This window comes from Numenius arquata, chromosome 6, assembly GCF_964106895.1.
Source record: "Numenius arquata chromosome 6, bNumArq3.hap1.1, whole genome shotgun sequence".
NCBI lineage: Eukaryota > Metazoa > Chordata > Aves > Charadriiformes > Scolopacidae > Numenius > Numenius arquata.
In genome coordinates this window covers 7,904,214-7,919,147 of record NC_133581.1, presented here as the reverse complement: position 1 = coordinate 7,919,147, position 14,934 = coordinate 7,904,214, and the positions used below count along the sequence as shown (strand labels likewise).

At 40.2% G+C, this 14,934-nt stretch overlaps 1 protein-coding gene across 1 annotated transcript in view; it reads right to left on the bottom strand.

Annotated features, from left to right (window-relative positions):
- BEGAIN (brain enriched guanylate kinase associated) overlaps positions 1–14,471 on the bottom strand; it is a 149,997-nt gene extending 135,526 nt beyond the window's left edge. The window contains exon 1 of the mRNA XM_074149429.1: positions 13,728–14,471. Coding sequence (XP_074005530.1) covers positions 13,728–14,471 — 744 coding nt within the window. The remainder of the gene's footprint in view (positions 1–13,727) is intronic.
- Positions 14,472–14,934: the final 463 nt, after the last annotated feature.

Here is a 14,934-nt window from a genome sequence, read left to right as displayed (position 1 = left end):
ATCCTTCTCCATTAAGAAATTAAAGGCTTAGATAAATGTGGCCTCCACAGCATGTGCCCTGCTCCCTGGTTTCTATATAAATTTTCTCCATGTCCACGACGAGCTTAACTGGACAGTTTTCAAGGCATTTCAGGACTGAACAGCTCAAGTGCAGTGCCCATGCTGATGAGATGGGCAGGAGGGTGTCTGGCAGCAGGGGTTTAGGGTGATCTGAATCTGTCTCCATGGGAGAGACAATCTTGTGGAGGATGCTGCAAGCCTATCAATCAGGCTACCAGGCTAACCAGCTCATGTGTGATGACATCCCAGGGAAACCACCATCATTTACCTCCTGGGAATCAGTCCCAAAGCTACTCCCCTCTTACCTCTAAGCAGTACCTGTCACATGCATCTCATCTAGTTTTAGTACACAACCCACCCAAAGAATAAGGAAGACTGGTGACTCCAAGTACACGCAAGTACTTGTCTGCCTGTATGTGTTTCATTGCCTACCACATCAGAAAGCACAATGCCCCGCAGTGAGTGTTTGCAAGGCTGCGCTCCCAAACCCTACTGCTTTACCTTTGACATCATGTCTCAGAAATGAGCAGTTCCACAGTGGACATAATCTATTATACATTAATAATAACAGCACAAGTATCATTAGTCTTTTCTACTTAGGGTACTTGTCATGATCCTCAAACCATATTTTTCCACAAATAAATAAAACCCAGTGTTAGATAATTTCAGGCTTTTATGCCAGAAGCGCATGAAAACCTGTAAGTCTTTTACCACTTGTTTCTTTTTTTTCTCTGAGTTCTCTTTTTTGTTTTCTGCTTTTGATATTTTGAGAGGTAAAGTGTTAATATAAAACACTAACATTGCTGTCACTTAAGTTTCAATGTGGTCTATTAAGTGGAAATGCCTTACTGAATAAAGAGAATTTATGTGAAGCATTGTAGGCCTAAACTGATCACAGAACACCCCATTGCACCAGCTGTAAATAAAAATTACAGAAAGTATAAAGAGAAGCAGAGTTGTGCAAAGGTCTACTAGATCAGATATTTTTGGAAATACTGAAGGCAACTGGAAAATATTTTAATGGTGCACCTATCATCTGTGAAAGTAACAGATGACAACGGAAAGCAAGATAATCAAAAGGTAGATTTATTTCTGACAAGTGTAGCAAGTTCTGCTGCACTTTTACTGAAGTTAATGGTTTCCAGTTAATCCAGACACAGTAATTTAACTGTAAAACTGCATTAGAGGGCTTTGAGTACTTGACATAGAAATGTAAGATATTTTTAACTTTGAGCTATAAAAGGAAAGTGCAAATATAGAAAGTCTGTGACTGAACTAAGTCTGAACTGCATCAGCCTCACAGCTCAGAGAGGCTGAGTCCTGGGATGTGGCTGGCAAAAGCGGTACCGACTGCTGGAAGACTCAGGACAAACCTTAGACAAGACAGTTAAATTCGCCACATCATGCAGTCATTCCATGTAGCTCAATGTTTTCAGGGGTTAACGGTGCACTGACATTATAGATGGATTTGATTTAATTTTTTTGCTTACATACAACCCAACTGGAATTATATAAGCACAAAGGAATACTTTATTCAGGGAGAGAAATTTAGGTGGTATACGTGGGGGTTAATATATTCATAGGTTTAGTTGCCTTTAAAAGACCAATGAAGACAGCATTGCAGATATATTTGTCAACAGAAATGCTCCTAAGCAGCACAGATCAAGTACTTTAGTTTTATATTTGGTAAGCATCACAAGGGCATAGGAAAATTTTCCAGTATACATTAGCATAAAGACTCCTCAAACTATGCAGATAAGGGAATTATTTGATCATTCTATGACTGAATTCCTTCAACTTGCTAAGATATATTTTTGTAACACATCCATCTTATGAGAGGATTTTAAAACACTACACGAAACTGATTACTTTAAGAGTTCTTCTTATTTTACAGCTGGGGAAACTAAGGCAGTACAAAGATGAGCCTTTACCCAAAGCTACACAATAAACCAGTGGAGGCAACTGTAAGAAAAGCCAGTATTATGCTCTCCCTCTCTTTTTCCACCTCAGGAAAGCTTTCACCTGTCTCAGGAGCTTCCATTATTGTCCATTTAATAGAAGGGCCTCATACATAGTGGTAAACCCTATAGATCTATGTCAAATTTTACCTACATTTTGCAGCAATGCTTATCTGGGAAATAGTTGCGGTACACAAATTACAAACAGCACTGGAGCATTTGTGGTGTTAACAGGTGTTCAACAGAAAGTAAGGATTTAAAAGACATTTGTTAGCTAGTTCTTCCTGACAAATTAAAGCAGTGCACATACACCTTCATAAAATTCCATTATAACTTAGAGGACACATGCTAATATTTATTATAGCTATTAGGCTTCATAGTTTTGAGAAATGCAAGAATCAAGCTATCGATCTGTGGTACTAAAATAACTGAGTTACTAGAAGAGCTACCTGTTGTTTTTCATCTGGTGATAGAAGTCCAATAAGAGTAGAAAATACTTAATCCCTAGTTGTCATGATGTTTAGCTAATTATTGTGTTATTAAATAGTGACTCAGCCAGAAGGGTTCATTTGTTTCTTCCTTCTCAAAGAACTGGAGAGGTTATGCAATGAGAAAGTGAAAGCTGAAACTTTCTTCTCAGCACTCTGCTCTTTGGCACTAACATTTCCCAACACAGGGGAGAGATTTATTTCCTTCAAGGAAGGAACACTTAAGATGTGAATGAATACAAGAAAAGCAGGAAACCAACCGTGGCTGTCAATACACAATTTATAGAGCTGTAACAGTGCTGTGGTAATATCAGACAGAGACACAATAACCTGTAAAAATGATTCCTGCAGACCTGAACTTGGAAATGAAGCAGTTAGCTATGTTAGTACCCAGCATTTGTTCTGAAGGCCTGGTGTTTGAAGAACAAAGCCTCTTTCCTTCCCAGGTTTCTTCCTGCAATGTTAGCTCCTACACTCCAAAATGGTTGTGAGCAGGGTACAAAAAAGCTGTCAGTACCTTGTAAGGTGAACAGTCTCACTTCTTTCTGCCCTTGCCTATTTCCAACATAAATAAACACAGATAAATAATAATTTGCCAACAGCTTCCCCCCTGCTGTACAGGAATGTTTCATATTTTGTTGGAATAATTAACAGGGTTTTATTATTATTATTATTATTATTATTATTATTAATTATTTTCTACCACCATATGCTTCTTTACTGCTATGTATTTGCAATTCCTCAGTCCAGTTCCCAGTTTTGCAGCACTGGGAGCTGAAGGGCAGAGTGGCTGGGGAAGGTGGGGAGAGCAAGGGGAAGGTGGGGAAGGAGGGATTACACACACCCTAACACTGGAAGGAGACCTTAGAGCTGCATAAGCTCTGCTGCTGTAGCTATCAGTGAAGTAAAAAGCCATTTACTTTTAACTGGGGACTGACCGGCTCAACAAAAGAGCCAAACTAATTTTGTTTTAATTATTTATTGTGTTCCAATTCTCATTGCTGTTTCTGTTTTAATTGTATCTTTAATTAACTGCATTGATTGTAATGGACTGTACACTTCCCTCATGCAACTTTGCTGACTGGTTTAGCATCCATTTTGGTTTACTACAACATCAAAAAAACAAGCAAGAAAAAACCCTCAAAATACTGAAAAGTGGAGAAGACCGGCATATCCAAGGCAAATGAAGGGTCTTTTCTGCATTTTACTGCTTAATATGGGCACCCATGAAGAAAGTTTTAGCAGTTTTTTGCTACCAATTTGTTACTCCATGTAAATTCCTTATGATGCTTGAGTAACTCTGACCTTGTGTGCTTTGCAGTGTGGCGATTGTGTTTCCTCTTTGCGATAATCTCTCTTGTGCTGGGCAATATTTTATCTTCCACTGCTTTTTGGGGGTCGGCTCTGCTGGAGTGGCAGGAGGTGAGTGCTTCCATCCACCCTGTGTTTGTGAGCCCCATCGTGGGGCCCAGTGGCTGAGGGGCTCCCCTGGGGTCTGTCAGGGCCTGGCAGCCAGGGCCTGTCCCACCGCCCCAGCCAGGAGCAGGGCAGCCAGGGGGCACTGGGGGAAGCCCCCGCCCTGGGGATATGGCTGGGCTGGGATGTGGGCCTGCTGTGGGTATAGCTTGATGGGCCCACCACCAGGAGAGCAGGGCTGTGGGAAGCTGAGACTGGCCCTGCTGCGGCATCACTGGGACAGGAACTGATGGCCCCGGGGGGCTGACATGGCGTCCTGGGCTGTGGGCAGGGTTGGGGACACCTCATGTAGTCAGGGCCATTAGGGCCTGCTAGTGTCCTCCAGCCCCTGACTGCTCACCAGTGGCTGTTGCTGCTTTGTTTCCTCCGGCTGGCTTACAGGCAGTGCTGGTTTTCTTGTTGCAAGACTATGATTCAGCTCTGAGTCTCCAGAAATAGGACATGTCTGGTACTTTCTGTAAGCTCACAGCACAGCGCAGCAGAGCAAACAGTGCGAGGGTCTGGCTGGCTGCTGGAGAAATAAGTGGTTGTGAACCAGTTTTTGAAACCTCAATAGCTGCTCATTTTAACTGTGTTCACACAGCAGGTTTTTGTTACTACAGTTATCTAGGGAATAGCTGTTCTTTGGGGGAAATGTCACTTTATTTTCAAGAGAACAAATGTTGCTGTACATACGAACAGGCCTAGTATTTATTCCTCATTTTCTTTTGTTTAAAGTGCTGTCGCTATCCAAGCAGAGAGCAGGAGGCAGAGACTACTATATCACTGATCATTCTTGCCCAACTAACATCAAATATTAATGCAAACAGCTCATAAACTTGATGGATACAGATGTGCATTTGAATAATTTTAGTTTATCTTTGCAGGTATTAAATTTACTGTCAGAAATTGAGAGCTGGTGGCCAACAGGGTCGTAATAGAAGGCTTTGGAGACTACAGTCTATGAGATAGCTGTTCAGCAATAAATAGGTACTCCAATGCTGTTGTATCGAGCTTACGTGACTTTTTTCAACATTAAGCTCCCAACATGTTCTGGAATATCCTTTTGGTAGTGAAAAAGGAAGTAAATTTAGTTGTAGCTACAATTCTGATTTCAGGGATGTGGGACAGAGCAAGATGTTTAACCAACTTCTGTCCAGTCTAGCTACTAAATAAATTTTTTACAATTTAGAAAAGAAGGAGTTGAAGACTTTTCCACCCAGGCTGATTTTCAGAAATGGGAAAGCTTCCTTTAAATTTGATAAGTGTCTGCTTGTTGTTGGAGAGTCAGCATTTTAGAAATTTCACAAGCATCCTCTCAAGAGTATTACACAGGGGTATAAATGCGCTCCTTTATTTTCCAAATCAGACAAATGAGCAGAATTGCATGTTTTATTTACTGTCTGTAGATAGACAGCAATGGTATCTCAAAGCAAATGCATCTGCCTGCTAATAGCAAATAGTATTTGTCCCCCTGAGACCCCACTCACAACTGAATATTATGAACTACCCTCTCAATAAGATTTTCCAGTCAGTTTTGCATCTACCTTTTAATACTTTTCCCCATATTTTCCTGGCTTTCTTATGTGAATATCATGAGAGACTGTTTTAAAGCCAAGATTTATGGCATCTGCTGCTTCTTTCTTGTCCACAAGATGTGTTTTCCTGTCATCTAAAACTCCTGGCACTGAAGAGTTTCATCTGAGAAGGTCAAATTTAAGCCCCTGTTCCAACAGGAAGTCATTGAAAAAGAAGTCTGAGCTAGTCTGTGAAAATGCCATTTTTTTAGAGCTTTATGAAAAATATGTATTTTCTAAATATAAAAGAGCTTCCAAAATGGGGTTCTGCTTGTCCTTATCAGACCTGAGGTCAAAGTAAGCAATTCCTGATATTCTGAGACATGATTCATGGTGTTGGGGCAGGTATCTGAGGCCGTCATTTAGTGTAAAACACTCCAATCCATCCTGTAACTCATAAAAGTTTCTGCTCTTGAAATTTGTTGGTCTCAAAAGTTTTAATGCTATAGTTTTTGATTTGAGACTAAAACCTATAAAGCACCAGGACCTATGGAGAAACCAGGGTATTCCAAGGGCAGATTTTGCAGGGTAATGTAATACTCACTCCCTCTTTTCTGTCCCCAAAATAATGCTGTGATATGTTCATAGCTTACTATGAACTTTTATTTCACTCAGGTTAGATGTTAGAGCATGGTGGGGAGAGGAGCAAAGTTACGTTAGTGTTTCTATTCATTGCATGCATTACATCAGTGGGCAGAATTTTAATAGAGCCAAAAACCTTAGAATGAGTGGGGCAAAAATATCAGTCACTCACAAATGAAAAATACATCGGAGCAACCTCTGGCTTTGGGCAGTGCCTTGCACTTGAATCTTCTCATGGTAGAATTCAGAGATTTTCACTATGTTGACCAGACAAAATGGTTGTGTTAATTATTGTCTGTGTGAGAGAGTCACTGCATATTGAGGTCTTCTGCTTCTGTGATATACCAAGGCCATGCTGTGGCAGGGCAAAAAAAAATATTTCATAAACATGACAAACACACGCTGCTGGCTGAAGGAAGAAATGAAAAATAGGTTGAAACATCTGTAAAATCTGTTGTCGTAAATTACACAGGAAGGCTTAGACCAAACCTGGGCCAGAGAAGAAAGATCTATTGGTCTTTTCTATCTCTTGCTCTTTTGCTCTCCCTTGTCTGCCTCGGCAGTTTTCAGGCATCTCTGCTGATGGTAATTGCTATAAGCCTGTTTTAGCTTCCATTACTCTGAAAGTACCATTTCTTTCTAAAGGCACCTAAAGATAGAGAGTGCAATTGAGAAGTGATTTTCAAACTCAAAGGAAGGGGAAAAGTCATGTTAACAAAAATCACTGCTAAAGAAACACTAAACATTTTTTATTCCCAATGTTACTTTCCTGTGGCCAGGGCCAAGAGATATCGAAATCAAGGTGAACTTCATGCACTCAGCATTTTTCTCTGGCTGAGTAGCTGCCCCTCTGAAGGCAAATAGTAGATTTGGCTGGAAAATGGTTTTGTTTTCTGGATGGAGCCCTGAGTCCCGTGCAGAAATTCACCATTATAATAATGTCTGCTCCTTTATCCAAACATATCCCTCCCAGCTCACTTGCTGCTCCCCTTCTCTAAAAATGGGGATTGGGGGGGCAAGGAGGGCGGACAACCCAAGTATAAACCCTAACTTCAAAAATTGTAGGCTTTATGCTGAGATACTTAATTTCATTGAAGACACATTCTTTTTATTGTTGAGCAGCTCAGACTGTATTTTATCCTGTCTTGAATAAATAGCTTACTCTTTTGAGTACTGGCTTATAGTTGTCTATGCTCTGGAAAGAAGATTTTGATCTAATTTGTATTTGATGAGCTGAGAAGCTGTAAATGACCATATGCGTCATCTTGGGAACGTTGTAGCTTTATGCACTGTGTTCGACTAGACGAAGTATCCATTAGTGACCCAACGGAGGTGTTTTAGAGCAGGCAAGGAGAACTCTCTAAACACCATCTGCTCATACTGTTGCTTGTAAAACGATGTCACATCTGCTGCTCTAAAAACATTATGCTGATCTCTCCTACAGTACGTGGCTGCTGCACTCCTCTTAGCAGTGGGAAAAGGAGTCAATGCCACATTATTGGGACAAGAGGTGTTAACTATAGATGAAATTGCACATGGCCTTCTTGGCTTCCCATATCTTGTGACTGTACCATAAATGTCACAAACAAAATGAAGGAAAGGATTCAGCATTCTATATTTAACTGATGAAGCTGGGTAAATACTTGGACTGTTAGTCTTTGCTGAGCTCCATCTTGCCCCAGCTTGGCTGCTGCTGGTACAGCTACGTGCTCCAAACCTAACACAGCTAAGTCCTCTCAGAGATTGAGGAGATATTTAAGACAGCTTGATGAGTAGAAAATGAGGTTTGTCTTTGATTTCAGATGGAGTTAGGGTCAGAAAGCAGTACCATTTCTTTTATACATCAGACTTTATAGCTTAGAGTATTTGGCTGCCTAACACCTATGAGGCATTGTAAAGCTAATTTACCTACCCTGGAAGCTCCAAGTGTAGACACCTGCATACATTTTCAGTACCACTCATTACTATCGCACCCAGAGTGACAATTTCATAATAGTGTGTATAGAATTAGAAAAATAGTCAGTGTTGGTTTCAGAAGGAGAGAGGTTATAATGATGCAGTAGGAATCCTTGGAAGTAACAAGAAACTGCAGCCCCAATTAACTAAAGATGTGGTACTTGGCTTTCCACACCCAAATTCAATTGTTTTGACCTGTGATTTTCATACAGTATTACCAGACACTGTTTTCAGGGATTTGCAGAAGAAGAAAAAATAAGAGTGAAGTTGTTATGGTTTATATTGCTAGCAGTTCAGTGGCTAAGGTCACTTTGTGTGATAATGAGTTTAAAGCTAGGAAGTCTGAAAATTGCAGTATTTGTCTAATGTCTCTGAATGGTGAAAAGAAGTGACTGATATGTTCTCTCAATCAAGTTTTTGGTAAAGGAACTAAGCTATATATTTTAGTATCCATTTTAACAAAACCTTTTTAGACTACTGCCAACCTGATGGTCACCTCCAATTTGCAAGGCAGAGGGGAGCAAACTTCTAAGCAGTCATGCGGGTTAACATGGCAAGAGAGAAGTCAGGGTTCCAGGAAAGGTGGCCATGTAGCATTTTCCATTGCCACAGAAGGTCTTAATGATATGATCTGTCATGTGCATGTCATGTGCTAAAGAACTGAAGCATCTGATAAAGTTCTCTTTCTTACCTTCCTCTCGGAACCTTGAGTTATCATAGCTATGGGTCAGAGCTTCGTTATTTCTGCTATTGAGGGTAGTTCTACATTGTTCTGCCTGCCTGAAGGAGCAGGAACAGACCAGAAAAACAGGACACTGGAAGGATTTTCAGGCCTGTGTTCTACTGCTCACTTGATCACTGACCTGGGCAAATCACTTCATGTCTCTGTGCTTCTGGTGCCACTTCTTACTATTTATCTTTGAGCATATTGCATGGATGAGTCAGTGAAATAATAGATGCTTTGCATTATAATGTATTTGAACCCAAATATTACTTGTAAACATCACTGTACTGTAAATCGAAATGAAAGATTTGGCATTCATCCAAGAACAAAGCAGTTGCCTGTTCTCACAGCATGGTAGCAGGCTGGAAGGGTTGTAAGAGGACTGAAAGCCTTGTATAAAAGAGCTTTGGCCTAGAGCAACAAAAATCACCATCTTGTGTGCTGTTTCAGTGAGATTCTGTTAGAACTCGAGTGCCCTAGAAACTGAGTTGCTTTAGAAATGGAAGATTAGCTGCATTTTCTACTGTTATGGCATTCTACCGCAGCCTTTGCAGGGCAGTCTTATTCAACCCCGGGTTCCTTCATGCCTGGGAAGTTATGTTTGCGATGCTACAATTTTTAGAGATGCCTCTGCACTGTCAGAGAGCCATCCCTATGCTAAGGCATTCTTCTTGCAAGAGAACCTGTAATGAACAGCAGGAATCCTCATGCATAACAGATAGCAGAAAGAGCAGAAATTAGTATCATTTTCCTTGATTGTGTTGTCAGTCAGCTACCTATAGGGTTCCTTAAGAATTAAATAGCCTGCCTGGATTAGATATATACATCATCAGGATATGAATCCTCTTGACTTCCTGTATAAATGTCTACATCTTTCACATTTCTTCTTTACAATAATTGTAGTAATACTAATTTATTGTGAGAGGAATGAAAAGGAGTGTTATTCTAGTGTGTGCTTCATTCATCTGCATTTTATAAGGATGCAAGCCTTTGTAACAGGCATTTGCCCCCTTCCATCTTGAGGGCTATAGACATTAAATACTTCAGGGCATACATTGATTGAAATCAGAGGATGAATACTTTGTTTTCAGATAGTATTTCTAAGGCTACAGGAGGGAATTGAGTTTCTTATACGGAGCCAAAGTTTGGCCATTTAGACTAAATCACACAGGAGACGGCATGACTGCATCAGTGTCTCTCCAGGTGCTGCCAGGTGGCGGTACCATCAACCTGAGCCGGGTGATGAGACCAGTGCAATTCATTTGAGAGGTGAAAGACAGATTAAGATGTCAGACAAGCAGGGTTGCAGTTAGCTTGGTAGCCATAGTATGTCAAATACAGAAGAAACCCTGAAGGTGGTGCCAAACCGATGTGAGAAGCACACCTGATGTGTTGCCACACAGACATATCACTCTGTGGCTCAATTATTCTCAGACACAGCTCCATAAGCATCGTTAGTTCGTACGGAGCAAGACCATGTTTCTGCCCTTACACCACCTGCCAGATTCAGGCATATATTATAGCACCTGGAGTCTTAACTTCCAAAATCTTTTGTAGAAGTGCCATTATCCCAACCCAAGCTTGATTTTTAAGACATCCTCTGCACCAAACTGGAACATTGTATTTCTAGCAACTCAGTAGGGATATTGCAATTTAGTAAGTCATTTGTATTGATCAGGCTTGACCTTGCTTATTTTGCGTAATGAGATACAAGTGCACAAGTCCTTAGGATATGTACGCATACAGTTGCAATGATAAGGTCAATAATTAAGTGCTTCTAAGACCTCTTGCACACAGAATGTACTACCAATAGTTTCTTATAATATGCAAAGATACAGCTCTTCTAAGAAAGAAACAAGACTGCTTTCCTGTGATTGAGAAAAATCAATGTCTAATATTGTGTTTTATGGTCCCATGTGCAGGCAAAAGTAGATATATAAATATGAGATCTAATTGGAAAGTTGATCCTCATTCACATATGACTAAAATTAACTGAGATGTAATATTCAGGTTGATTCTTATCTCAAGATGCTGCACACTAACTCAGGTCTGAATTCAGTCTCCTGTTTGATTATTTAAAAACTAAATTTTTACTCATAGTTTCTTCCTGGAACAATAGCAGTGGTATCCAAAGCTTTCCTGAAGGAATTTGTTACTTGGAACAAATATATTTAAGATGAAATGCATATTAAAAAACACAGACCAGTCTGCTTGCATGCCTGGATTTCTTTGAAAGATACCCTGCATCTGAGGAAAATACATATTGTTTGGATCCATCCACATTTTCCTCTGTCTTGATCTGTACTTTGACAGACTCCGACTTGGCATGTGTTCCTGGTTCTGAGAAACTTTCCATTATGTACAACTGTTTTCAGACTTTTCCTGCATTTTTCAGCCTACTGAACTGGTCATTTCATTTCAGCCTAGAAGTATGATCTAGTCTCAAGTTGTGCACACTCCTCTACATTGGTGTGGATTCAGAGGCTTGCTTTCATCTAGTTAAATCATTTTGCTTTCCTGCTTATTTATCCAGTGACTCCAAATGAGGTCAATATGTGGAAATGAGAAGTAATTCCATCCTGATGACCAGGTTACTTAAATATTTGGACAATAGCAATGTCATGTCTGTATTTTATAATTGCTTCTTACCTATCAGATTTCCCTTTAACTTCAGTCACTAAATAGGTCATCCTTTTTGATCCTGCTAGCTGTCTGGAAATTCTTCTGCATCGATCTACAGCAAGGGTGGTTTCTTTGTGAGATTTCATTTCTGTGGCAGCTGTTTTCAAACCGATAAATACTTGCTGCAGAAATATCCCTGAACGTTTTGACCAGTTCTCAGAAATCTCAAAGTTGAAAATCACTTTAGTGGGTCTGAATTAACTATAGACACATCAAATATAGCACAGACACAGTTGTGGACACCTCAGGGGTTTTCTTAAGAAAACATAACAGACAGGAGGCAATGCCATAGATTTCCTCTTCTAAGTCACATTTTTTTATTAGGTGCAGCTTTCTTAACCTCAAACTTTCAAGCATGTTCCTTCATGCTCTTCAGGATGTGTGTTGTTATACCTCTGCTATCCTGGTTTTATATTTAAGTCAATGTAACTGGATCCATTTCTTTCTCTCAAAGATTATCTTCTACATATGAATAATAACTTCACAACTAAAACATGAAACAATTTTATGCAATGTTCTTTATGTGTATTCAGATGAACATTACATAACCAAATACTTTTTAAATAACTTTACAATAATGGCACCCAAGACTGTACAGTTATCCTTTTGCTTCTCACTAGACAGGCTTCAGGTGAGGACTTGCATTAAATAAATTGCATTGAAGTAAAAATTTTTGCATGTAGGAGACATGAATCTATAGATGTGGCTGAACATGTTTTGCTTTTCCTTTTTGCCCTGCCACTCCTTTCTTTTTTCATGTTGAGCTCTGCAATCTGAGGCATTGTTTGTTGAGGCAAAATGGTTGGTAACTACTGTGTTTAATTTAAACGACTAGATTTAGAGCAGGCTGATGCTTAAATTGGAGTAGACTGATGGGTACATTAACTGAGTGGAATTACAGAACACTTGGGAGTGTTTAGTCAGTTAGTACTCGATCGGTTGGATGTTCCAATATGTACAGTATGAGCAAGTCCACTGGAAAAGATGGTCTGACAGATGGCTAATTGAAATGTGAAAAAAACATATCCTGCCATGGACTCAGGCTGGAGCTTCCTGACCCCATTGCAGGACTGCTCCTATTGTGGGGCTGTGACACGACACAGTGAGCGAATTCTCTCTGTGTTTCAATATCTTTCACCTCTTCTCTTCTCTTCTCTTCTCTTCTCCCTTCAGCCATCTTTGATAGGTGATAATTAAAACATCTAAGGACATCCTATAAAATCCTAAGCATGGGTTGCTGAAGATTGCATGAAATTCTTAAGACCAGGATGTTCTTCCACTTGCTACAGTCCTCTGTGAAAACAGACAACCTTTTGTTTCTTTGTTTTAAATTTGAATAGACTTTTTAAAGAATAATGAAGCTGTAGCACCTCCCATTCTAGCAACATCTGTGTGCATGTGTATAATCTTAAGCAACAGTTCCTGGACCTTTATTGTTTTAGAAGGAGTACAACTACTGCTCTGGAGACATAACAGCATAATGTATCAGTTAAAGTTTTGGCAGCTCAGGGTTCCCAACAATGCCATGCAATTACAACAATTTCCATTTGCTCTCCTCACATAGGCATAAATACCTCTTCCTCAACCAAACAAAGAATCTCATAAGAAAAAATTAAAAACATAAATATTTTTGATCAGACCACAGAAGAAAACTTCAGCCTTCTTTTGTTTCTTTTTCAGTTCTTAAGGGTTCTTTTCAGAAAAATCAGGAAAGAAATTATCGATCTAGATGTATTAACTCCAGACACACAAACCTTAGCAATGTTTTCAGAATGTCAGAGCTCTTGCTAGTACTTAAACACACTAATTGAGCATTCCTGTTTAATGTAGAGATACCCGAGCAAGTTATAAGCTAGTGAGTTAGACTACTTGAGTAGTCTGTCACAGTACCTTCTTCACCCTTTTCTGGGGGTGCCTTGACTGCTCATATCGAGCTGACCTGGCTACATATATGCTTCATTGCAGTGCAGGAATACCATTCTTGTTTGATCTTGCAAAGTCTTCCTTTAAGACACCAAACTATAAGGACCAGGGAGTTGTAGCCTGTCTTTCCTTCCTCCCATACCTTCTAGAGCTGGTTGCTTCAGCTACTAAAAATAAACCCTCCATGCATTTTCTACCCTGAAGAAAAGTTTGTGTACATGGTAACAGCCCACCCAGAAAGACAGAAACACTTCTCAAATAGTCATGTTAATGCACAAGTACTTGTCACATACCACATAAAGTGATTTGAGAGAGAGCTCACCATGCTTGTACTTCTAGGCAGAGATGCAGATTTTGTGGCTGGCATTTCTTTACTTTGAGAAATCATAATTTCTACAGGCAAGCCAGATCTTGTTCTGCATGAAGCACCATTGTCAAGTGACCTGAGAGAGGGACTTGTATCCAGGGACAAGGATTTCTCTAATTTGCGTGTTCGTGCTCCAGCCACAATGTCGTCACTTCTCAGGCTCTCTATGTCTACTTCTTCATGGGTTTTCCCATCTAGAGTGTTCTCTTTCCAGCTTTCAGGAGACTTTCTCTTAATATGCAAATCATCTAGGCTTCTCACACTGGATGTAAAGGTATTTTTCAGTTTAGCGGCTCGGTATGCCCTCAGGCTCATGGGATCAAGCACTCTGAATGTAACTTCATTAATAAATTGAGAGAATTTGAGTTTAGCTTCTATTTTTTCTTCCACAACAGACAATGAACTTGATGATCCTTGACTCACCAAGCTCAAATCAGATGCAGAGGAACTGCTTTTCTTGTGAGTCGTCTTCTGCCTCTGGAGCTTTTGGCTTGCGTTTCCCACTTCTGCTGGATGTAGAGAGGAGTGTTCCAGTCGTTGGGTTTTTTCACCCCCTTTCTGACAGTGCTTTGATCGATGTGGTCGATAGCCTTCATCCTTATTTTTGCTTTTAACAAAGCTTTTAGCTTCTGACCTCGTGCTAGCCTGTAACTCAAAGCTGTCCTCACTGGAGCTGCAGCGTTTTGAGTAACTGTTCATTGTCAAATCTCCAGAGAGATTCCTCTCTGCATCAGCTCCTACTCTTGGTGCACATGCGGCAGTGGATGCGCTGCATGCTCTTTCTTCAGTCGCCCTGCCAACCCCCTCTTGCTTGGCTGGTCTTCCAGGCACAGCACCCTCTGGCTTAACAGGGGAAATGGAGCCCTTTGTCAGTGACTCCATTTATTTTTGTGTCTGTATGTCAGCTGGCATCAGTGAAAGTGGCATTCCCATAAATCCTTTGCTATCTTGTAAGACAACAGGCATGACTTTGAAAGGCATAACAGTGCAGCCACCACATTTTATCCCATATACATCCCAATTTATGTATATGTTTCATAATTAGATCAATAGCACATTCTCATCATTTTAATTAGCCATACTAATGAATAGAATCTATAGGACATGCAAATTTTCCAGGGTATTGAGTGCTTAGTGGATGAGCATGGGCTTTCATTGATCC